Source organism: Gaeumannomyces tritici, assembly GCF_000145635.1.
Source record: "Gaeumannomyces tritici R3-111a-1 unplaced genomic scaffold supercont2.3, whole genome shotgun sequence".
In the NCBI taxonomy this organism is placed as follows: domain Eukaryota; kingdom Fungi; phylum Ascomycota; class Sordariomycetes; order Magnaporthales; family Magnaporthaceae; genus Gaeumannomyces; species Gaeumannomyces tritici.
This window is the reverse complement of record NW_008804547.1, coordinates 500481-523575: the sequence shown is the minus strand read 5'-3', so window position 1 is coordinate 523575 and position 23095 is coordinate 500481. Positions and strand designations below refer to the sequence as shown.

General features: G+C 50.5%; 9 protein-coding genes across 9 annotated transcripts; 5 read left to right on the top strand and 4 right to left on the bottom strand.

Annotated features, from left to right (window-relative positions):
• Nucleotides 1-6688: 6688 nt before the first annotated feature.
• GGTG_05264 (hypothetical protein) lies at nucleotides 6689-7691 on the top strand. The gene has a single exon (XM_009223063.1). It carries the CDS (start codon nucleotides 6933-6935, stop codon nucleotides 7296-7298), a length of 366 nt encoding a protein of 121 aa, XP_009221327.1. The 5' UTR covers nucleotides 6689-6932; the 3' UTR covers nucleotides 7299-7691.
• A 614-nt stretch (nucleotides 7692-8305) lies between these two features.
• GGTG_05263 (hypothetical protein) lies at nucleotides 8306-9354 on the bottom strand (the record flags this gene model as incomplete). Its single annotated transcript, XM_009223062.1, has 4 exons — nucleotides 8306-8459; nucleotides 8586-8609; nucleotides 9122-9159; nucleotides 9286-9354. The coding sequence occupies 4 exons, from the start codon at nucleotides 9352-9354 to the stop codon at nucleotides 8306-8308; spliced, it is 285 nt and encodes a 94-aa protein (XP_009221326.1).
• Nucleotides 9355-9730: 376 nt separating this feature from the next.
• On the top strand, nucleotides 9731-10795 carry GGTG_05262 (LYR family protein). Its single transcript, XM_009223061.1, has 5 exons — nucleotides 9731-10077; nucleotides 10160-10292; nucleotides 10391-10469; nucleotides 10554-10595; nucleotides 10661-10795. Exons 1-5 carry the CDS (start codon nucleotides 10055-10057, stop codon nucleotides 10681-10683), a joined length of 300 nt encoding a protein of 99 aa, XP_009221325.1. The 5' UTR covers nucleotides 9731-10054; the 3' UTR covers nucleotides 10684-10795.
• Nucleotides 10796-10966: 171 nt separating this feature from the next.
• On the bottom strand, nucleotides 10967-12052 carry GGTG_05261 (histone H2A). The gene is made up of 3 exons (XM_009223060.1): nucleotides 11801-12052; nucleotides 11353-11645; nucleotides 10967-11290 (listed from the first exon to the last, which is right to left on the bottom strand). Exons 1-3 carry the CDS (start codon nucleotides 11854-11856, stop codon nucleotides 11229-11231), a joined length of 411 nt encoding a protein of 136 aa, XP_009221324.1. The 5' UTR covers nucleotides 11857-12052; the 3' UTR covers nucleotides 10967-11228.
• A 1174-nt stretch (nucleotides 12053-13226) lies between these two features.
• On the top strand, nucleotides 13227-13637 carry GGTG_05260 (hypothetical protein; the record flags this gene model as incomplete). Its single annotated transcript, XM_009223059.1, has 1 exon — nucleotides 13227-13637. One exon carries the CDS (start codon nucleotides 13227-13229, stop codon nucleotides 13635-13637), a length of 411 nt encoding a protein of 136 aa, XP_009221323.1.
• Nucleotides 13638-14019: 382 nt separating this feature from the next.
• On the top strand, nucleotides 14020-15103 carry GGTG_05259 (histone H2B). Its single transcript, XM_009223058.1, has 3 exons — nucleotides 14020-14408; nucleotides 14474-14545; nucleotides 14617-15103. Exons 1-3 carry the CDS (start codon nucleotides 14243-14245, stop codon nucleotides 14793-14795), a joined length of 417 nt encoding a protein of 138 aa, XP_009221322.1. The 5' UTR covers nucleotides 14020-14242; the 3' UTR covers nucleotides 14796-15103.
• Nucleotides 15063-17776, bottom strand: GGTG_05258 (hypothetical protein; the record flags this gene model as incomplete). The annotated part of the gene is made up of 3 exons (XM_009223057.1): nucleotides 15063-15712; nucleotides 15781-17377; nucleotides 17707-17776. 3 exons carry the CDS (start codon nucleotides 17774-17776, stop codon nucleotides 15241-15243), a joined length of 2139 nt encoding a protein of 712 aa, XP_009221321.1. The 3' UTR covers nucleotides 15063-15240.
• Nucleotides 17777-17891: 115 nt separating this feature from the next.
• Nucleotides 17892-20497, top strand: GGTG_05257 (cysteine protease ATG4). The gene is made up of 4 exons (XM_009223056.1): nucleotides 17892-19105; nucleotides 19170-19338; nucleotides 19431-19655; nucleotides 19772-20497. Exons 1-4 carry the CDS (start codon nucleotides 18496-18498, stop codon nucleotides 20172-20174), a joined length of 1407 nt encoding a protein of 468 aa, XP_009221320.1. The 5' UTR covers nucleotides 17892-18495; the 3' UTR covers nucleotides 20175-20497.
• On the bottom strand, nucleotides 20387-22224 carry GGTG_05256 (hypothetical protein; the record flags this gene model as incomplete). The annotated part of the gene is made up of 3 exons (XM_009223055.1): nucleotides 20387-20503; nucleotides 20609-22013; nucleotides 22106-22224. 3 exons carry the CDS (start codon nucleotides 22222-22224, stop codon nucleotides 20387-20389), a joined length of 1641 nt encoding a protein of 546 aa, XP_009221319.1.
• Between the last annotated feature and the right edge of the window lie 871 nt (nucleotides 22225-23095).

Here is a 23095-nt window from a genome sequence, read left to right as displayed (position 1 = left end):
GCTTATTTTAATACCAAACGTATTGACTAATAAAAAAAAGGGGGGCAAAAAAAAGCCGTCCTGGTTCGTATTAATTCCGGTAATAATGCTTTATTTTTTATTGCTATCGTTCGAAATATGCTTTACGGTGGTTTATATTTTCCCCAGCCCGAACTTATTTTCCATTTAGTATAAAAAGGGCATTTAGCAAGTAAGTAAAATGTTATTTCCCGTTGCCTGGTTTTATACAAATAACGGGGCGTATGCACGTTAAAAACGTTTTTATTCCAAAAAAACGCTTTTAATCCCAATTTTTCCGTTTTTAATTAAATGGCTATTGCGCTTTGGGCTTTAGTAAATTTTTGGTATACTTTTAGCATTAAACCGTTAAAATTGGGTTTATCCGCGGGGGTTGCGGGCCAAAATGGATTTGCTTTTGTTGCTATAGCGCAAATTTTTTTGCATTTAACGTTTTATTTAATTTTAAACCATTCTTTTCTTTTTTTTTTTTTTGCTTTCAATTTGTTAATTTTTGTGCTTTAGCATTAGCTTTCGTTTTGGTTGCTTTTTGGGTAATTGCCGGGGCGGGGCCGGGCTTGGGTTTAAAAGGTTTTAACGGGTTCCATTTTTGCGCTTACCGGTCCTTGTTTGCCAAATTAAATGGGTATGGTACTTTTATTTTTTTACGATATTCCAATTATCAAAAATATTGTTGCATTTTATCGGTACCGGTTTGGATTACGTTTTTTATTTTAAATTTTTCCCATTTTTTTTTTGCTTTTAATACCTTTTCGTTTAAATACAAATCGATTGGGGGGGTAAAGCATTTAATTTTAAAATTAGCTAGCAAAATGGTTTTGTAAGCTTTAACAATGGTTTTTAAATACGCGCGCTATTTTTTTTAAAATTGTTTAGCGGCGCTTTTGGGGCGGCCTATTGCTGGTATAGCTATATAAAAAGTTATTGCGCTATATATTAAAGCCGTACGGTACATTACGTTGTAAAAAAACCTTTTTTTTGCAAACGTATTGCTTTACGTTAACGAAATAAATCGAATAAATGCTAGCTATTACTTTTTTTGCTTGCTTTTTGCTTTTTTTATATATTTTTTAAAATTAAAGCGAACGTTTAGCCAAATCCCGAAAAACCTAACCGTTTGGTTAGGAATTACCGCTATATCGCCAAATCGAATTACGGGCAAATTTTTATTTTTGCTAAAATAAATTAATTCGGTTTTGGTATTGTTAAACTTTATGCCGTATTTAATTGCTTATGCTTTGCATTTTGGCCAAGCTATTTCCAAAAAGCGGGCCGTATTTTTTACGGTATTTTTTATTGCTAATAAATTAATATCGTTGGCAAAACCGGTAACGAAAATCCTTAAAATGCTTTTAAAATCCTTATATAATAATGCAATGTATATAATAAAAAATATAAAAAATAAAAAAAGCTTTAAAAAATTCCAATTCAAATTGGAATTGGGTTTAAAATATTGCCGTCGAATTGCAAAATGGCCGTTTTATTTGCTAGCTACCCTTTTACCCATTTTATAATTAATAAAGGAAAACCGTATTTTTTTAGCGTATTTAGCAATTAAAAATGGTTAACGGTATCGAATGTTCCAAATAAATTAAATTGTAATAATAACGCGATAACGCCGTAATTCCATGCTGCAATTACCATTTCCATTATTTTTTGGATTGCCAATTCCGTGCTTTTAACCCGTTGGTTGTTTATTTGGCCGTTAAAAAAAATGCTTTTTTTTTCGCTTTATTAGCAATTCGTTTCGTTATAATTAATTTAATAACCTTTAAAATTAATAATAATAAAACGATAAGCTTTCATTTCCCGGCTTATTTCCTTTTTTCGGTAATTTTATTTGGTTTGGGTAATATTACCGTAAAGGCTTTTTTAAAGCGTTTTAAAAAATAGTTTGTAGCAATTATTGCGTTAGCAAATTTCGCGATAACGGTTGCGCCCGGCAATCCGGCGGCTTTAAATAGCCCGTTCGGGAAGTAATTTTGGCCCGTAGCTTTTTACGGTTTGGTACGGCCCGTTGCTTCCATAATGTTTTGCGGGGTAATAAAAACGGGCATTTAAAAAGGGTTTGGGAAAAAGTAATTCGGGAATTTGGTTTTGCTAATATCGAAAATGTTAGTTAACGGGTTTAAAAAAAACTTGGATAATAAAATTTCGGTTTTTTTTGGTAATTGCAAAGCGTATCCAGGTTTTTTCCGGTTTTAATTAGGTTTGGTAGCCAATTCGGGGTTTTTTTTTAAAAGCTTTTTAAGCGGGCCCATTTTTCGAATTTTTAAAATGCGCCGTTTTTTTTAATATTTTATCCCGTTGCGGAAACGACGCTTTTCCAATAGTTGGACATTATTTAGCGTTTTTTTTTAACAAATGCTTTATCCGCGGTTTTATGCGCTTTTTATATTATTTGCGTTTTATTTTTAATAAAAGCGCGTTGCAAACGGTTCGTTTCTTTACGGAAATTGTTAAATTTTTGTATCCAGTAAAGGGCGCATTTGTTAAAAGGGTTTAGTTTCCGTTAAAGGGTTAATTGGTTAGCAAATTGGGTTAATTATTGCATTAACTTATTGGTTTTTTTATTTATAGCTTTAACGTTATGCATATTCCCGGTCGTTATTAATTTATTGGTTATTTTGGTTTTAGTTTTTGCTAATTTTTTTGTTAATTTAACGTTTTTTATTTTTAATTTTTAATTTATCGGAATTGGAATTGTTGCGGTTTAAAAAAAACGCGAAATATTTAGGATAAATGGTTAAACCTTTTTATTGTATTATTTTATTTTAAATATTTTACTTTAAATTGTTGCGTTACCCAAACGTAATTAATTGTGCTATTTTTTTCTTTTCGTTTTTTTTTCGTAACTTTTCCGTAAAACGTTATTAATCCAAATCGTTTGCGGCGTGCTAATTTTAAAAAGGTTTTGCTTTTTGCGTTGTATTTATTATATAAATCCCAAATTAAATGGTAAAAGTTAAAATTGCTTGTAAGGATTGTATGCTTTTGGGTTAGGTAAGTAACGATTGTAATAAAGGGCGTTGCTTAATCGGGGCTTGCTTTAGGATTTAAAAAATATATCGAATATATTTTTAATAAGCTTTCCGGCGTAATAATTGTAATTAAAGCTTAATTATAACCGTACCGGGCGGTTTATAATTTAAAAGCAAAACGGTTATGCACGTAAAGTGCTGCGTTGGAATTAAATTTTTGGTAATAAATAAGCTCGTAATTGCAACCGTACGGTTTTAAAAGGTTTCCGTGCTAATTGCGCTCCGGCTTTTAAATAATTAAAATATTGTATTATTTATTGCTATAAAAGGGAAAGTTACCTTTTTTTTTGCCTTTTCCCATATTCCAATATAATATATTTAATTTTATACGTTGCTATTATTATTAATTAGCTGGTTAAAAATAAACGTAATTCCGGTTGCAAAAAAGCTAAACGGTACCGATGTAAGGCCAAATTGGGTTGGTTAAAATGCAAACGGTTGGGGTAAAGGTAAATTGGAAAAGGAGGAAAAGGTTTTATGGTTTAGCGTATTAGCAAAATTAAAATTAGTAACCGCGGTATTGTTAAGTGCCGTTAAGTTGTTAGCGGCCCGGCATTTATTTGTTCCTTTTGTTCCCGTTATTTTGTTAAGGCCGAAAAAGGCAAGGTTTAAATTTGTAAAGTATTGGTTTATTTTAAAAACGGATTTGGAAAAGCTTAACGTTTTTTTATTGCAAAATTTTCGTAATTTGCTTATTCGTTTTTTGGTTAAAAAAATTTTTTTTGCTTTCGTTGTTTTTAGTAAAAAACCGTTCCGTTTACATTTCGTTAGCAATTTTAAATTAAATAAATCGTTTTTTTTTTGTAACGGTTAGGGGGGGCCGGGTAAAGGGCGGATAAATGTAAAAAGCGGGAAGGTATAAACGGTAAAATAATTTATTTGGTTCGGTTAAAGTGCGCGTTCGTTCCCCGTTTCCAAAGCAAATTGTTTCGGCCGGTTTAAAAATATATTTTTGGCCTTTTTAATTTTTTTTTTTGCTGCGGGGCATTTTTATTGGAAAGCCGGGTAATTACTTCCGTAATTGCAACATTTTAATTTGTTTTTTTTTGCAATAAATTAACCCTCGTACAACGGGCACAAAAATTCCCCGGCTTTACCGTTGCTATACAACGGCCCGGCGCAATGCAAGCAATAAACCGTTTTTTTGCAAAATTTCGATTTATATTTTTACCCGTAGCATTTATAACATTAAGCGGCTTTCGCTTCCGTTGCAAATGGTTTAACGTTAAAAATTTCGCTTTTAAATACAAAACCGTTATTGTATACGGTTTAAATTGCGGCGGGAAATGTAATTTTAACCAATACCGTAACGTATTTTTCCGGTTACCGGGCGTTCCATATATAAATGGAATTAATTTCGGCCTTAATATTATGCGCTTTAAATTTATGCAACAAAATGCTATTATCGTTAATTGCGTTTTATTAAATGCTTTTAATTATAACGTTATAAATTTGGGTTTAATGTATTGCTTTATTGCTAAATACTTTAATAACTTACGCGGTATTTTTCGTATGCTTAATAACGGTTATATAAAATAAAATTATTACGTTACCGTTGGAAAACTTGCGCGTTACTTTTACGTTGCTGCCAAACTTTTTAATTAATGTAATGGTAATTTTAACGGGTATACGGTTTGCAATTTTAAAAAAAGCGTTTTTAATTAAAATGGTAATTTTGCGTTTGGTACGTACGAAAATATATTTTGGGGGGGAAAGGCCGGTATTAAAAAATGCGTAAAGGCAAATTGTAAATAAGTAATTGCCGGTTTAACCGCTTTGCGGCAAACTAATTGCTAAAACCGAAGCGTAATTAATGGTTTGCTTGCGGGCGTTGCGTATTTTAGCGATAATTTCGTTTTTTATAATGCAAAAATAATTGGGCATATAATTGCAATAATTGCGAAATTGCATTTTAAACGCGTTTGTTACGGTTTTAATCCATTTTTTTACAATTTTAAGCATTAATTTAGTGCTACCGGGGGGTACGAAAAGCTTTAATGTTTTAATTAATTGGTTTTTTAAATTTGCAATGCGGGTACGCGTTAAAAAAGGGTTAAAAGCGTTGGTTATAATGGTATTATTGCTGGCTTTGGGGCGGTTAATAACCGTTCCGCCGCTTTCGGGGCTGCTGGCGCTGCCAGCAGCCGCGCCGTAAACGCGCTCGCGCGCGGACATACGTCCGGTAACGAGCCGGAGGCGAGGAGTCTAAATTTAATGTCGGATTTGCTGTATTTAATGGCGTTTTCCCGTCGCGAAATCGGGGAAGCAAAAGCGGTTTGTTATATATTTATTTAATAATTTATATATTTTTAGCAATTGCTGGGGCGCTTGTTGGCTATTTAGCAATTTTGTAATTAAAATGGTTAAAAAAAAGGAAATAAAAAATCGATAATAAGTTTAAAGGTAAGTTTAAAGCGTTAATAACTTTTTTTGCATAAAGTGCTTGTTTTTCGCAAATTGGTTTTGTACTTGTCGGGTTTTAATTTTGCGTATTAAAAATTGCTTAAACGAAAAAAAAAATCTTTTATGGTAAAATGGTAAAAAGGATAGTAAGCGGTATTATTTAAAGTAATTCGTTTTAGTTATTTAATGCCGGGTTAAAATGTTAGCTTGGGAAATCGCATAGCGCCCTTTTTTAATGCTTTTTTAACTTTTATAGCCGAAAGTAAATGAAAAATGCGTTATTAAGCGTTAAACCGGTAATTTTCTGCTTTTAAATTTTTTATTTAATATAATTAAATAAAAACCCTTTTTTTAACTTTTTTGTATTGCTTTTTGCAATATTAATTAATGTAAGGAAAATTTAAAGGTAAAATCCTTTGTTTGCGGAGCTCCAAACGGCGTAAAATTAAATTTTAATAATTATTAAAAAGTAAGTTAAATAAAAGTATTGTATTTAGGTTTAAGGAGGAAGGAATCTTGCTAAAAAAGAAGGACGGATCCGACCTCCTTATATAAGGGACAAAGGAGCTTTAGTAGCTTTGTGCACAGATCGTGGATTTGTGCATGGGGATCCCATGGATCCCGTGCATGCGCCCATTTGGTAGGTTCCAACAAAAAGGCTAATTAAAAGCATTACAACTTTGCAAAAGGAAAAGGGTACCCGCGGATCCCAATAAAGCCTTTATAAATATATACCGGGTTGCAGCGAAAAGGGGGGAGGTTTTGGAAAAAGAAAATAATGCATTTAAAAGCCCGGACAAATTTGATTAGGAATTAGTTTCGTTTTGCATTGAAGCTGCTTGAATAAAGGTAGAAATTTGCAGTTGAATGCAGTAGGTTGGATGGTGATTGGACCCTTACAAAGTGTCCGGATAGGGGGGGTGGTCGGACAGGGGGTGCATTAACTTAATCCGCTATTTTGCAAAAAAAAAAATCGTAAAAATGTAATAAGTTAAACTACCAGGTACTGTTTAGCGGGTACCGAAATAGTGTTATTTTACGAAGTAAGGAGAAAGTTGGGTCCTTGTTCTTAGAGGATTCGGGGTGGTTCCTATATATATATAAGTTTTAACTTAAAGGGCACCCTTTGGGTTACGTGATCCGTGCTCAGCACGGATCCATAACACCGGCACCAATTTCACGCGATTTCACGTGGAATCCTGACTCGTTTCCCCGATCCTCTTTCTCGGCTCCCCTTTACTTTTTCATGCATCCATTTTTTTAATCCGCTGGTATCTGTCATGTTTGCCTGCCCCTGTCGCCTGCTTATTTAAACTCGCTGCTGCCCTTTAATGTTAACCACCTAAACTCGCAAGCTATTTCCACTGGCGACACCTTTTCACGCACCAAAGCCTAAACCACCTGATATCACCAAGCCCAGCTTCTCACCGACAGCACCCTCGTCCAGCCCAGTCACCCAAAGTCGATATCATGCCGGCAATTGGAACCACTGCCGTCGGCCTTATGGCCGGCCTGCACGGCTACATCATGGTCCTGGAAATGTTTCTGTGGACAACACCGCGAGGAAGAAAAGCGTTCAGGCTCACCCAAGAGTTCGCCGAGAAGACCAAAGTGCTGGCGGCCAACCAGGGGCTCTACAACGGCTTTCTGATGGCGGGCCTCGTGTGGGGTCTCGCGCATCCCGCGCCAGACGTGGCCAAGCAGATCAAGCTTTTCTTCCTGAGCTGCATCACCGTCGCCGGCGTCTACGGCGGCCTAACGGCCAACAAAAAAATCATTTTCATCCAAGGCATCCCCGGCGCAATTTCCCTCGGCGCCGTGCTGCTTGGTCTCTGAGACTTCGGCTTGTTTGACTTTCCGCCACAGCCCGGAGATCTCCGCGCGCCCACCCGAAAAAAAAAAATTGGACCCGGTCCACTCTCGATCTAGCGTTCCTCGGACCGCGGCTCGCGACATCGACAGGATCTCCCCCCTGCCATCTTCGCTTCGGTCCGGGATAAAGTTTTCTATCGCCCCCGCTAGTCTTTCGTCATTTGGGACTCTGTACCATTTACTTGTATCACCATTTGTTTGTGTCGAAGTACTTCACAGCCTGATGGACTAGCTATGCGATAATCTCACCACGCTCGACGAGCTGGTTGCCTTGCTTCATTTCGTCCCATTGGAACGCGTGAACGGATATGACCCTGCGTGTATCTACCGACGCGCACATCAAGAGTTATGGCACGGGAGGTTAGACCTCAATGTGGACCCTGGGATCTGCCCACCCCTATTGCTATGCAGAGTGTTCCTCTTGTACCTCTCGCGCCGTCACCGTAAACTGCGACTAAAGCTTGCTCCACGACCCCCCCGCCGGTGGGCAGAGCCACCTATCCCAAAAGAACGCTATCCATCTTTCGTGGCCTAGCAGGAGATGATGCTAAGCATAGGAGACACTTTCTATATGGAGGGGTTTCTCACAAGGAGACCGAGTACCCATCCGCTTCAGTGAATGTGCCCAACGCACTCGCTCCGCTTACCGAAGCTCGGTTTCCAACGCGCATCGGACCTTTAAGCTTTGGGTTTCTTTCGTATCTCCCTCGTATACGCCCGCTCTTTTGTGGCCGCAGCTCTACGCGTTTGTGGTATCGGTCAATTTCCACACTTCTATCGGGTATGTCCAACCTAACCTTGACCTTGATTGTTGTGTAGTTGAGGCTGCTTTGTTCCTTTCACGGCTATTCACATGCATAGTAAACAGTAACCGGGTGCCATGCCTGACCATGATGCATCGCCGACTAGACAAGGCGTTAGTGAGAGTGGCGCCAGGACCCTTAAGGAGGATGTGGGTGCTTTAGGACTAATCACCGTGCATAGGGTCTGCCCTTTATGAGCAGCTGAATCATGTTTCCCGCTGGGTAGCCGCGGTGTGTTGACTGGCTCACACTCAAACATCCCGAAGGCTTTTTCTTGGTGGTGGCTGTCCTGCCCGAAGTACCGGCTTGGTGGTGCTTACTTCTGCCGGCAGTCAGAAACCATTCGTCTTGTTTGATAATGGTCTGTTACAGCCTTACCTCTGTCTTATGGTTTGTCTTGTTCAATCTGTATTAGGCATAGCCTTTTAATCGAAGTTCACCTAGATACCGGATACCCTCCTGCCCGCGGTGGCTGACAGCCCCACCTATGGTAAGTGGTTTGCCACTGTCGGGGCTCGTGTGCACTCGATGGTGTACCTATCATTCCATATCTGTTCCGAGACATGGCCAGTGTCTGAATAGTACCGGTAGGGGATGTCATACCAAACGTGCCAAAATGCGGCAGACACTAAACGACAAAGCCGACGCGCCATAAAGGGCCACTGGTAAATGTTAGAAAGTATTGCTCGTCGAGCTGAACTATAAGTACGCTGACTACCAAATTAATTACCGGTGCGGTTTGTCGAAATATGTTGCAAGTGTCGGAATTCTAATGTGTGCAGATGCCGGCATACGGTAACAGTATGCATGGAGGCTCTGCGGATAGGTCGGTACGTTTTAAAAACGCGGACAGTTCTTATCAATGGGTCTCCCTCCTATGAAAAGCCGCCAGCTGGTCCAGTGGCGCATTGGTTCGGTTATAAGTCGCGACAGCGAGCCCGTACATGTAGCCCGGGATGGGAGGGACTCGAAAGACGCCCGCACTGGCCCTTTATGTGACTTCCCCAGTAGCCGGAACTTATCTAGGCTTAGGTGTGTTAGTGGCCGCTTTGGTGGAGGGGTGACGCAGACTGGATGTCAGTGCACGGGGAACTGAGCAGCCGTACAAATGTACGACCTTCAAGCCGGGCGATAAGATTTTCACAGACCGGAAAGGGAGGAAGGGGGTAAGAACTCATTGGGTTCATGCCATCGACTATAGCAGCGGAGTAAGACATTTGTTGTTGTAACACCCCGAGGTGTTATTAGTTTAGGCATACGAGCTGGTTGTTTGTATTGTGTGATATTTACTAACATTAAACAATACAAAAATTAACAGCACATTCATTTCTACCGTTTAAAAGGCAAATATAGTATCATTCAAATCAGGAGCCACACGAGACCAGCTTCAACAAAATACTCAACCAAATTTGCCTTCGGTTGGCATGAAATATTGGGTTATATCCAAATCAGACTGCCAAACGGGCCGTGTTTTTGTGGCGGGTGGAGCTGCACTGACGAGCCGCACCAGCTCCTCCAACCCAGAAGCGCGCGGGGGTATGCCGGCCCACGCATTTGTACAAGCCACACCTCTACCGGCACCACATTCCCGAACCTGCCTAACGCAGGCACCGTGGCACAGGGAAAGCTGGCTGGGGAGACCCACAACGAAGCAGAAAGAACCTCAATCGCCGTTCCCGAGAAGCTCGACGCCTCCCACTCTGCATTGAGCCGGCCGCACATCGAAACGCGACCCCCCCGACGACGACAATTAATCGCCCACCCAGATCAATGGGCCGGATTCGGACCGCCTGGACAATAAACGTGTCGCCGACCACGTTTCCTCCCCATTCGCGAAGCTGAGCCGTGTCCCGACGAGATCCGTCCAGTCCCCCCCTCCCCGACCGCAGGCCGCCGCGCCCATCGCATCCCGACAACATGTCCACCCGTCAAGCTGCGCTGTGAGTGTGCTTGCCCTTGGCCCTCGGCCCGACCCTCCGTACCCCATCGCAGAGCCCGCCGGCTTACGAGTCCATCATGCAGGTCGCTCTACCGCCGCTCCCTGAAGCTCTCGCTCGACTGGGCCGTCCACAGGCACCTCTGGCGGGGGCAGGCTCTGTACATCCGGTCGCTGTTCGAGGCCAACAAGAGCATCAAAGAGCCGCGGCAAATACGAGTACGTTGGCCCACCAGATCAGCGGCTCAGCCCCGGTGATCCAATACGTCCCACTAGCGGTGGATGTGGCTAATGCGACAGACGACGTTGTGCGACAGGCTCTCCTGAAGGAGACCGAAACCTTGCTGGATACATGGAAGCATCCTGACCCCTTCTGTCACCCGACGGCCCCAGGAGGTATGCGCCACGCCATGCGGCCCACCACCATCGATCCTTTACATGTGGTACGGCTGCTGACCACTGTTCTATCACCCTGCGCAGGTTCCAAGTTCGAGAGAAACCTACCTCCCCCGAGGACCGACCGTAAGTCCAGCGTCCCCGCGAGCCATGCGCCCACTTGTGCGGGCCTAATGCTGACAATTCTCTAGCTCCTCCCCCACTCAAGTTCTGAGCGGTATCCACGGGAAGATGTCTAGGACGGAAGATGTCTGGGAAAGCATATGTATTTAGATAAAACCCGACATCAATCGACGGCCAGAGAGATGCGACTTGCGGAAGATGAATCGGAAAGCCAATATGTTCATCTGTCCAGGTTCAACATGTGCATGCGAAGGCAGTGGGGTTGGCTGGACCTGAACTCCTACAATTGAGGCGTAAGAGATGTCAAAGCACACCGAGGATCCCAGGGGTAAACATCGACTTGGGCACACCGCGACTACACGAACAGAAAGCACAAGTATACGGAGGCAACAGTGGGAGGCCAAAAAGCAAGCGGTTTCGACTAGGACTCAGATCGCAAAGCGGAGAAGAACACAGGACATCGTAGAGAAGAATAAGCAGTAGTTGTTGTTCAGAAAGGCTCAATTCATGACCATTTGCCGTGGGGAATTAATGTACAACCCTAAACGCAAAAAAGCAACCCATAAACCCGAAACCGTGACCCTAATGTCATGACACCCAGACGAAGCCAACCGGAAAATAAACCAAACACAACGCTCACAGCTCCTGGCTTTGCTTGGCGCCCTTGGCAGCCTTGCCGGTCTGCTTGGGCAGGAGATCTGGGGAGAAGGAAAGGTCAGTAACAGAAAACCAAAAAGGCGCACGGTGAGGCAGAACATACTCTGGTGGATGTTGGGCAGGACACCGCCCTGGGCGATGGTGACGTGGCCCAGAAGCTTGTTCAGCTCCTCATCGTTCCTGATGGCGAGTTGCAGATGACGGGGGATGATACGTGTCTTCTTGTTGTCGCGCGCGGCATTGCCCGCCAGCTCCAGAATCTCGGCGGCGAGGTACTCGAGGACGGCAGCCAGGTAGACGGGGGCGCCAGCGCCGACACGCTGGGCGTAGTTGCCCTTGCGGAGCAGACGGTGGACACGACCGACGGGGAACGCCAGACCGGCCTTGGACGAACGGCTGGGGAGAGAATCGCAGGGTCAGCGCGCGCGTCGCGGTGAGGGAAGACGCGTCGGGGTCGGTTTGAATGCCGCGCGGGAAGCTGGAGCTGAGGACGCCTTGGGCGACCGGCTAACCAGGCTGCATTCAAAGCGAAGGGGCGAACTGTTACTTACGATTGCGCGTTCTTGGAACCGCTAGCCTTGCCGCCGGACTTGCCGCCTCCAGTCATTTTGATAGATTTTTTTGGTGGTGGAAAAGTGGGAAAAAAGTGGCGTGTGAGTCTGAAAGACTGGAGAGGCTGTAATTGTGGACGAATGCGGGTTCGTAAGTGTGAGTTGTAGATGGAGAGTTGCAAGCCGAGAGCGTGGTGCTGGCGGGGGAGCTTATGGGTTAAGTACTTTTCGCGTGTCGAGAGGCAGATCACGGATCACTGAAGGGAAGACAGGAGCTAGTCCCAATGCGGATTGCCTACTGGGCCGCGGTGGGTGCACGCGCAGGTGGGCGGGCCGGGGAAAACGCCAGCCAACAAGAAAATCCGCCAGACCCACTTGCGCGTCGCGACACCTTGACACCATTGGGCTTGTTTTTTATCGGGGCCTGCAGGGTGCGGTACGTACCTGGATGCCGTGCTTATCAAACCCCCAGCCAAGATCAGAATCCTGGCGTGGCTGCCAACGGAGTCCCAAGGTCAAGAACCCCTTGTGGCCGCTTTATTATTCGCTTGGTCCCTCCTCGCCTTCCCCGGTTGCTTGTCCTCCCTTTTCCCTGTTGCGCCTTTGGCCCCCCCCCCCCCCTGCCTACTAGGCTGGAATCGGGGCATGTTTTCTTTTCCTGCCGTTTGTTTTTTTTCCTGCTTGCTTCCAATCATCCTTCAGCTGCCTGCGTGCTACTGATCTGTCCTCGCTTCTCATGTCTCCCTCAGCACCGAGAGACTTTGATTGAACCAGCCCGACTCCGAGGTCCAACGCAAATCAGCTCATGATTCCTTTCTGATCCCGGAGGCTTGTCCGCTGCCGCAGACGCTTTGAGCCTCGATTGTCGGTCTGCGGGTGCAAGGTCGGCACGATTCGTCAAGGTGGACCTGCAGTGAGAATCCATGGTCGTTGACCGGACACTCGAATGGGCCACCTTCGATTTGCAAGCCATTCAGCCAGGTTGGATAGGTGACGGCTAATGAAAGAGGATCGGGTCTTGTGATCCTAGTTCACTTATGAAGCCATTTTCCACTTGCACTTTCCCATTCATTTTTGTCTGATTTTTTGGTCATTTTTCTGTGTCATTTTTAGGTACTGAAAGCCGTCCCAGTCATGGGTGTCTTTTTTCTTAGTCGAATAATATGTGAATGTCGTCGAAAATCGTGCAAAATTCCAACATCGTGTCCATATTGAGCCTCACCACGTTTCTCCATCGAATTTGACCGACATCCGTGTCAGGTGCATTTGGAACCCCGTGGGGTAGCGGCCGTACCCCCAAGTCCCGTCTGGACGGCCTCTCGCGGGGGTCTGGCACGTCTCCTGGACGGGCTACACCGGCCCCCGGCTGTCGGGATTCGTGGGGGACATCCGACGGCGGCGGGAGATGTGGAGAGGCACTAACGAGATGCCAGACAAGGCAGCGGGAGCGGCGCCGTTGCGGGTCAGAGAACACTCTCCCGGGCGGCTGGGCCGTGGGATACCGGTAGCTACGGACCTCTCACCGAGGCAGTGGAACACGCTGCACGGCGGACGCGCGCAGCGGGTGTCGGACTGTATCGGCGCATTAGGATCACGTGGCTGTCAAGGCATTGTGTGCTACAGTTCTGGCAGGCCTCTACGGATAGGGCGGAAGGGCCCAAGGCGAGAAGCCACCGAGCGAGGTACTTCGGGTGGCTGGACTCTGGGAGCGAGCAGGCGTGTCCACCGGGCACCGCACAGTGCACTGGGAAGGTCGCGTCGCGTCACCTCAAGTCCCGACCCGGGGCATCGTGGAGGGTCGGAATGCCCCCAGCTCAGGGTGACGCGTGAGCGTTGATTTCGACAATCGAGCCGGGCACGCGTGCCTGCCAGGAGGTCCAGCTGCGGCGGAGCAGCGCTGCAGGGGGGTGGGTGCGAGCGACACCGCCGGCTGGCCTCACAAGCCCGATTTCTCCTTGCGTCGATTTGCTAGTCGAGCGAGCCGCACGAACAGGCCAATCATGGAGCTCGCAGCTCTGCCTCTGCTAGGGTGGGGCAGGACCAGAAGGCAGGGATTGAAGCCTGGGGGTTGGGCGCAATAAAATCCACACCACTCCATCCACTTTGCACGCACGCAAGACAAGACCCGGCAGGAGCACAGACCAACCCGCATTTTCCTGTCTTTTTCAAGCGGGCCACACGCGCGTTGGAGATCAACCACCCGCACCCTGCCGGCTTCCCAGCGCAGGCCCGCCCCAATCAGTAACAGTGTTTCCGCCCAGCGCGTCAAACTACAAAAGGTTGACCGTCCCCAAATCTTCATTTCTTCCGCCAGTATTCCACCTCTTCCACAACAACCACATCAACGCCCACATCTGCAGTCGCACGCTCGCATCTCCCAGACTCTCTGCTCACCCATTTCCAACTTTTTAATCTCTTTTTTAATCCCAACCAACCGCAAAAATGCCCCCGAAGGCCGCAGACAAGAAGCCCGCCTCCAAGGCCCCGGCCAGCGCCTCCAAGGCTCCCGCTGAGAAGAAGGATGCCGCGAAGAAGACTCCCGGCTCCGGCGACAAGAAGAAGAGGACCAAGACCCGCAAGGAGACCTACTCCTCGTACATCTACAAGGGTGAGTCACTGTCGGCTTTTCTGTCTCGGACGCGTCTTCTCAACATACTAACGCGCCACTTCTAGTCCTCAAGCAGGTCCACCCGGACACTGGTATCTCCAACCGTGCCATGTCGATCCTGAACTCGTTCGTCAACGGTAAGCACGGCTTCTCCCATTTTCGCTATGACTTCATCTTTTGGACGCGCCTCTGATCAGCAATTCCTCAGACATCTTCGAGCGCGTCGCCACCGAAGCCTCCAAGCTTGCCGCCTACAACAAGAAGTCCACCATCTCCTCCCGAGAGATCCAGACCTCGGTCCGCCTCATCCTGCCGGGTGAGCTGGCCAAGCACGCTGTTTCGGAGGGTACCAAGGCCGTCACCAAGTACTCTTCATCCACCAAATAAGCATGTTTTGTCTGTTTCTTTCTGTTTTCTCGCGTGTTCATCTTATTTAGGGCATGGGTCTGCTTTTCGGTACGGGTGTCATGATGGGCTGGCAAGCGGGTTCGCCCTCACTCGACTGCCTCCTAATGCGTTATGGTTTGGCTTTTTCATTTGGGGACACTCTTCGGCCAGGGGTTTGCGGCTGTACAATACCAAGTTGAGGCGTATGGATTTAAAGAGCAGTAAATCCTACACATGAACATCACAGACCAGTACCTTCCAGTGACGCTCGCATAGACACTGTAATACCATTCTTCTCGCACTCTCCACCTGCTGCTCTATCTGCGTAACAAAGCCCAGACACCATGCTGTCCACATGTTGTCCAAACGTGGAATCTTTCACCACTAGTTGACAATCTATGCCCCTGTCGCAGATGAATTATCCTGTAGTTTAAGCCCCAGTGCATTATCCAAGCCCTGCCTTGGACACCTTCATCACATGAGCCACGGGCTCTAGGATTCCCTTGTTATCCAGGGCTCCGAGGCCCATCCCCTTGGACCAGCCCATCTTTTCCAGCATGGTGCGACCCTTGTTCGTCTCCCCAAGCTCGGGCGCTGAACCACCAACGACTTCGCCGTCACGGCATCCAACTGCACCAAAGCCTCCTGCTGATCGACCACCGCCACTGCCGCCGCCGCCGCCTCCTCCGCCCCGTCCCGACTTTCGCTGCTTGTCGGCCCGGTGGAAAAATCGTCGGTTGACACGATGGAACGCTTTCTCGATAGCGTCTTCACTGTACGCCGGTGTTGCTTTGGTGCGATGCAGAACGGGACGTCGCTGGACGCCTTTGCCAGTTGATTTGGACTTGACATGCAGCCCGAGGGCAATTTCGTGCACGATCTTACGAGCCGACGGATCCATTGGAGGTAGCGTGCAACTGGCCGAGTTGTTTTCTCCGCATCAGCCACGATTATCAAAAGCGAGGGAAGAGATATGGAAACTTACATCTGGTCACCGGTGATGAGGAATGTGGAAAATTCCTGTCGCAGCTCGTCTATGTTGATGCCATCGACGTACTTGACCCTGGGGTCGTCTGGGTTTGGATGCTTCCCCAGCAAACCCTTGGCGCGGAGCTCCTCTCTCTCCTGCTTCCTCTCTTTCTTCTTCAGTCTATCCTTCTCGAAGGTCGCCTCCACTATGGCATTGAGATCCTCGTCAGCGACGTCGAAGTTGGCGGCCCCGTGCTTGCCCTTGGGTTTCTTGCGCAGTGGGTTGGTGCGGTCGCAGTCCATGACCAGATCGAGATCGTCGAGCACATCGGCAACAGCCGCGGCGTTGTCTGCGGGGTTGTTCTCCTTGAGAAAGGCCTGTGGGCCCTTGCGGCGAGAACGTGGACTGCGAACAGACCATGCAGCCGCCTCGTCAAACAGGATCAGCTCGTCGCCGTGCATTCCGAAAGACTCCTGTTTCGCGAGCAGCCTGGCCAATTCCTCGTCGTCAATATCGGGAGGAGGAGAGTCTTTATCCTCGGACAAGTCAGCAGGATCGCCATCGCCTGTCACGCCATTGTCAGAATCGGCATCACTGTCGGCGTCTGTGTCGGAATTGCCACCGCTGTCGCCCTCCGGCTGGACGACCATGTCACCATCGCTGCCTCCGATGTCTCTCGCAGCAAAAGCTTTGTGCTGCGCAATCAGATCCTCCAGCCCCTCCATGTTCTCTAGGTAATCTTTTAGAGCCTCGTCCTCGAGGTCGCTGTCCTGGAGTATGGCGTCGAAGGAGACGGGGCGATCAGAAGCCCCTGACTTGTTGCTTGCTGACGAAGGAGCCATCGGTGGCATTGTAGAAGATTCCGCGGCGGACTGCTCGTCCGGCGCAGGTTTCGCCTGGAGCCTCTGCGCTTGCATCCTAGCGACGATCTCGATCTCGCGCTGCATCTCGTGGACGGTGATGGTGGTGGGCACCGGTCGTGGAGCGGCAGATCTTCCTTTGAACAAGATGACCTCTTCGCTCGAGTCTGTCTCGTGGTCGCTATCGTGGCTTTGGGGCTTCAGCTCCGCCTTGGGAGCGTCACTAGAGCGAAGTGACTTGTCTCCTGAGGTATCGACAAAGAAAAGGTCGCTGCTGGAGGTTGGCGTGGGCCCCTCCTCTGTTCGTGGCGGCTCAGAGATCGCCCGGTCATCCGGGGCAGCTAGGGCCTCTGGGGCAGTCGGCCTGCTCGGGGGAGCAACAGGAGGCTCCGACTGCACCACTTTCAGCGGGTCTATCATGCCCCCGCTGATGAATTTGACTGGTCTGTCTCGAAGACGGTCGTCTCCGTCCCATTCTAGGTATTCTCGTGAGGTATTCCTGGCCTCATCCTGCATAGAAAATGCATTGGAGACTATGGGAAACGAGTCCATGGCGTGGGCGGATGGGTTAGGAGGGTGCCGCCAGAAGCCTGGAGCACCGCCGCCCCGGCCTCCATGAGCTCCCCTCGAAGGGCCATTCCAGCCGCCACGGCCTCTCTTCTTCCGCATGGCTAGTCCGCCGCAGCCCACGGGTTTGGTGGTTTGCGGGACTTTTTCTGAGATGTTGGCGATTGTTTGCGTGTTGCGGATGTCTGGGAGTTAGGCTGGTGGAGTGCTCTTCGCAGGATGGCCAAAAAGGGCTGACAACTGAGGTAAAAAATAAAATGGGTCTCACTGAAACAATGCAGGCTGGCGTGTCTGATTGGGCAAGGACGTGCAGTCACTACCCGCAGGCGACTCAGTGTGGGGCGTCGCCGTTTGCAAACGGAACGATTCTACGGTCTTGGGAGTCTGCGATGGTTTGCAAACGGAACGATTCTACGGTCTTGGAAGTCTGCGATGGTCTGCATTCAAATACGTACATCATCGCTTTGAGCCGGCCAACAAGCGCAACTGGACCGACAGGTGTGAAATCTCGCACCTCTTTTGCGCTTCTTGAGCTCAGAGCTGTCACAGCCCTTCCTCGGTGTGAAATAGATGATGGTCTCCATCGTCCCTATCGCACGTCGCGCCAGCTGGAGCTCGGTCGTCAGGGGTGAGCCCTGTCAGGCGGGGCCCCCACCTGGATAGATCAGCACCGCGGCGTGCAACTGCACTTCGGGGCGTGGGCGGTGGCGTCACAAGCCAGGCCTCCCGCCGCCCGTCACGCCCATGTGCTGGTCACGTCCGCTCTGCGCATTCAGGATTCCCCTCCAGTCAAATCCCCAACCCCCTGGCCCAACCAAAACATCGATACGGCACTGACCTCAGCACGGTGACCTCGGCTCCTAACTTACCTCACTGTTGCTGTCTCTATTTCTATTGAAGTCCGCCGGGGCTGGGTAACCTGGCCGAGCTGACTTGCCTGGGTGGGTCATCCTAAGCTGGGTTCTGGGTCATTGGCCACCGCCCCCTCCCTGTAGATTCGAGGCAGCAGCGCCAATAACGGCAGTCACCCGCCCGCCGCGCTCCCTCCGGTAGCCACTGGCTGTCTGCATCATCCACACCAACCTCCTGTCATCATCGATTTCTACGCCGCTTTCGCACAAAGATTCACGCGCTCAGCAACACGCCGCTCCAACATCCCGTCCACCCAGGATCCTAAATCCCCCCGCCGTCGGATCCGGCAGTGCGCCGTCATTCCTTTAGCCCCTCTCGCGACTTTGGAACAGCGGAACTATCGAGACTGCCACAACGTGGCCTCAACAGGTATAGGCACGAGTACATCACCATGGACAGCGCTGTCGCCGGCGCGGTGGACCTCGGTCGTTATGGCCGCCGCATAGTCCGGATGATCTGGGACCCCGAACCCACCAACAACCCAGCATCCAACCGCCCTGTGTGGTGCTTGGGGTGCGAGTACACGCTTGATCCTGGACATAGACCTTCGGCCGCCTCCAGCCAGGCCAAGAAGGGTGCTGCCACGAACGACAACCCCGTTGCCGCCGCCCAGATCGCGACCACACCCCCGGCCACCGACGCTCCGGAAGCCCCTCCCAAACCTCCCCAGACCGCCCCCACGCCTGCCACTCCGCCGGACTCCGTCTCTAGCAGCTTCGACTCGTCGCTGGCGTACGACGACATCCCCGACGATGGCGGCTGGCCCCCGGCATTTCTCGACGATTTCGAGTCCCGGATCTGGGTTTCATACCGGTCCGGCTTCCCGCCCATTCCCAGGTCTACGGATCCTGCCGCCACATCACGCATGTCCTTTGCCATGCGTCTCAAGACAATGACAGACCAACAGGCTGCATTTACAACCGATAGTGGGTGGGGGTGTATGATCCGGACTGGCCAAAGTCTGTTGGCGAACACGCTGCTCTCACACCGCCTTGGTCGCGGTAAGCCGAGTCTCTCTTGAGTCGTCGAGCCCGATGGTTGCTGACTATGCATGCGCGTTTATAGGTTGGCGCCGAGGCGAGAAATCGGATGAGGAGCGGAAGCTCCTGTCCTTGTTCGCTGACGACCCCAGGGCGCCGTATTCAATCCACAAATTTGTCGAGCACGGCGCGGCCAAGTGCGGCAAGTATCCCGGAGAGTGGTTTGGTCCGTCAGCCACGGCCCGATGTATCGAGTACGTTTGACGGTGGCATCTCCCCCCTGGGACAGACCAACCCTCCATGCGGCCGCATGAACTCCCCTGCTGACGTCGCTGGGACCTATCAGGGCTTTAGCCAATACCAACGAGAAGACGCTCCGCGTCTACTCGACGGGCGATCTTCCTGACGTGTACGAGGACAGCTTCATGGAAGTGGCTCGGCCGGATGGCAAAACGTTCCATCCCACATTGATCCTTGTCAGCACCCGACTGGGTATCGACAAGATAAACCAAGTATACTGGGAGTCCCTGACGGCTACACTGCAGATGCCACAGTCGGTTGGTATAGCCGGGTGAGTTTTTCCTGCTTCTTTCTCTTCGGTCTTGTTTGTCCCTGAGGTCCATTTTCCACAATCGGACACGCGCCACTTCCCTTCTGAGGGCGCCGCGGCTAACTGTTGCTGGGAAGTGGTCGACCATCCTCGTCCCACTATTTCGTAGGGGCGCAAAGGTCGGACGAAGACCAGGGGTCTAACCTATTCTACCTGGATCCGCACCATACCCGACCGGCACTCCCCTATTTCGACGACCCGCAGCTCTACACTCCCTCGGATGTTGATTCGTGTCATACACGCCGGCTCCGTCGCCTCCACATCCGCGAGATGGACCCCAGTATGCTCATAGGGTTTTTAATCACGGATGAGGAGGACTGGGAGGTTTGGAAAGGCTCCGTCAGGTATGTGCAGGGAAAGTCGATCCTAACCGTATCGGCCCACGATCCCTCCAAGGGGTCGGCCTCGGAGCGGGCATCGGCCATCGACGAGGTCGAGACGCTAAGTGACGATGATGGTGACACCGTTTTGGATGGGTAACCTTATGTGGAGTTTGATTGCTGGCTTACTTGCTCTCCTGGTATGGTTCTGGGCTGGCGTCGGGCGCTTGGGCACGGATGGCTTCCCACCCTGCCTGGTGGTATTTCGGATTTCCGGTGTGCATTTTTAGGACGGGCGTGCGCCGCATCACACGTGGCAGCAATAGGGGTAATGGGCAAGGCCAGATAGCCTCGTGGGGCCCTGGGATTCTATCATCTCTTTGACTTCTTTGCGCCCTTTGCACCTTTCGGTGATGGGTGCTCTTCAGTCAGGTGAGCGAATAGGGCATTTCTGGAAGCAAACGAGTCTTTGCATATCGTGCATGCATGCTGCAACGCCATGAGAAAACGACGGTCAGCAGGTGGCTGCAGTTGAGTAATACGGCATAACATAATCGAGGGGCTCTCAGAGGAAAAGTCGAATGGGGAGCTTACCGCCGGGGCCTGCTCTGCAGCGGCCGCTTGCTGAGCTGCTTTCCTGGCCTTTTTCTGCTTCGCCTTGCCGACCTTTTTCGTCTTAGCCGGTTCGTCCTCGGTATCCGAGTCCCCAGCTGCTAGTGCGGCAATCGAGGATGTGGCAGCCGTCGGCGGACTACTCGCCTCGTCCGAGAAGCTGGCGGCATCCCCTGGGGCACCTCCGCCGATGCGGCTCTGGATCTTTTCTCGAGGAGCATAGTCGTCGTCTAGAGAGTCTTCCTCGGACGAGTTGTCGCTGGGTTGCTGTACTTGCTGCCCTTCCTTGGCTGGTGCCGCGATAGGCGCCTCTTCAGCGCCAGCATCTGCCGCTTCCGGAGAGCTGGCGGAAAGCTCGGCGTCGGACTGCTGCTTTTCCTCCCTGCGCCCCCGATCCAGGCCGAGATCAAAGTCCTTGTTCTCCTTCTTCATCTGGCGGCGGATCTGCTGGACGGCCTTGACGTGCTTCTTGCTCCGCTCGTGGGCCTGGAACTGCATCTCGCTCTTGAACGTCTTTGCGCACACGACGCACTCGATGTGCTCGACCTCGGACTCGCCGTCGTCCGACTCGGAAAACTCGCCCGACTGGCCGCCCTCGTCGTCGTTGCGGGCCTGGGCCCACTCGGGCAGGACGTACTCGGCCAGCTTCTCCTGGTTCGCGGCGCGGGACCGGGCGGCCTGGGCGGCGGCCGAGTCGCGCAGCACCCTTTGGCGCTCGGCCTCGGACTGCGTGTTGGGCACGTAGCGTGGGTCGCGCTTCTTGACGAAGGCGGCGAGGGAGCGCACGGCGTCGTTGAAGTCGCGGACGCCCTCGTCGCGGAACTTCTTGTTCTCCTTCTCCATCAGGCGGCGCACACGGCGGTCGGCGGCATCGCTGAGGCGGTAGCGGTCGCACCAGCTGAAAGACTTGCGGGTCGAGAAGGCGGACCAGGCGTTGTAGAAGGGCCGGGCAACGGCGTCGTAGTCGTCGGCGGACGAGCCGAAAGGCGGGTAGGCCACGGGGTCTAGGGCGTCCCACTCGCACGCGGCCGTCTCCTCGGCCGCCAGCTTGCCGAAGAAGACGTCGAGGGTGGCGAAGAAGCCGTTGGGGCTGTCGTCGAAGCGGATGGCCGAGGTGAAGCGGCCCATGAGGGCGTAGATCTCGTCGGCCGTGGTGATGTCGAGGCTGGACGGTGGCCCGCCGCCGGGCCCGCCGCCGCCGCCGGTGCCATCGTCGCCACTGAGGATGGCCTCCCGGTGGGAGTCGTACCAGGCGCGCTCCTGGGGGTCCGACAGGATCTCGTAGGCGGTCTGGACCTCGGCGAACTTGCGCGTCGAGTTCTCGACGTCGTTGATGTTGCGGTCCGGGTGAAGCTCGAGGGCCTTGCGCTTGTAGGCCTTGCGGATTCTAGGAGTCAGGGGGGACGGGAGCAGACGGCCAGTGTCAGCGGGCATGCGCGGGCGTCGGAGGGGCGGCGGGAGCGGCGCGGGGGTGCATACTCGTCGTCGGTCGCGGACCGGTCGAGGCCCATGACCTCATAATAGCACGTCTTTCTCGGGGCGGCCGCATTCCCGCCGGCCGCCCCGTTGGCTCTGCTAGACGACTGTTCTGCTCCCATGGTTGTCGAGGCCGCGTCGAGCAGGCCTTGGGAATATTAGAGCTATGGAGGGGTGGGTGGTAAAGGTATTCTCGATAGTGGGGGTTTGGTTTCGAGGGTGTCCCGCGCCAAGCAAAAAAGGGCTGAATGACAACTGTCAGTGTCAGCCAGCGGTTGACGGGAGCAATGCATGCGGTTGCAACGCGAATGACGGAGGCAGACGATTAAAACGGATGTATGTTATTGGGCAGTCCGTATGTCTCTACCTCATGAATCACATCAATTCATTCGTGCGCCGTCAAAATTTGCCATCTTGGCTAGGCTTGGCATGAATGCACAACACAGACAGGTTCCAGCTGATTGGATCTGCAGGGTTGCACCTTGAAGATCTCGTCCCTTTTTTCTTTTCTTTTTTCTTCTTGATCTAAACTGGCAGGCCCCCTGTGCGGGTTCCTCCCGGCCGTTTGGATCCCTCGATGTCCTTTTGTATCCCATTGTCTGCCTGTCCGTCCTCTCCGACCCTCTCGCCCGCCACGCGACCTACCCAGCCGCCCGCCTGGTCACGCAACCCTCCATGTCACAATTTGTGCTGCGTCATTGCATTGGATCCCATTACGTGACAGCTCCCGCTCAGCCGCGATGACTCAAGACGAGCGGCAAGCCCGTGGTTCTAGACTCCATCCAGTCGAGCCCCGATTTTCTGCGACCGAGTTTTCCTCTCGCTTCTTTCTCGTGGGTGCACATGGACGTCTGGCGCGGGCCGCTTCTGGCCAAGCTCAGCGCCATGGTCCCACCAACAAACTCTCCGTTCCCAGCAGCCAACAGGGACATGCATTGGAGACAATTCTATTCATGTTTTGGAGGAGGGGCCCTCATGTCACAGGCGCATGGG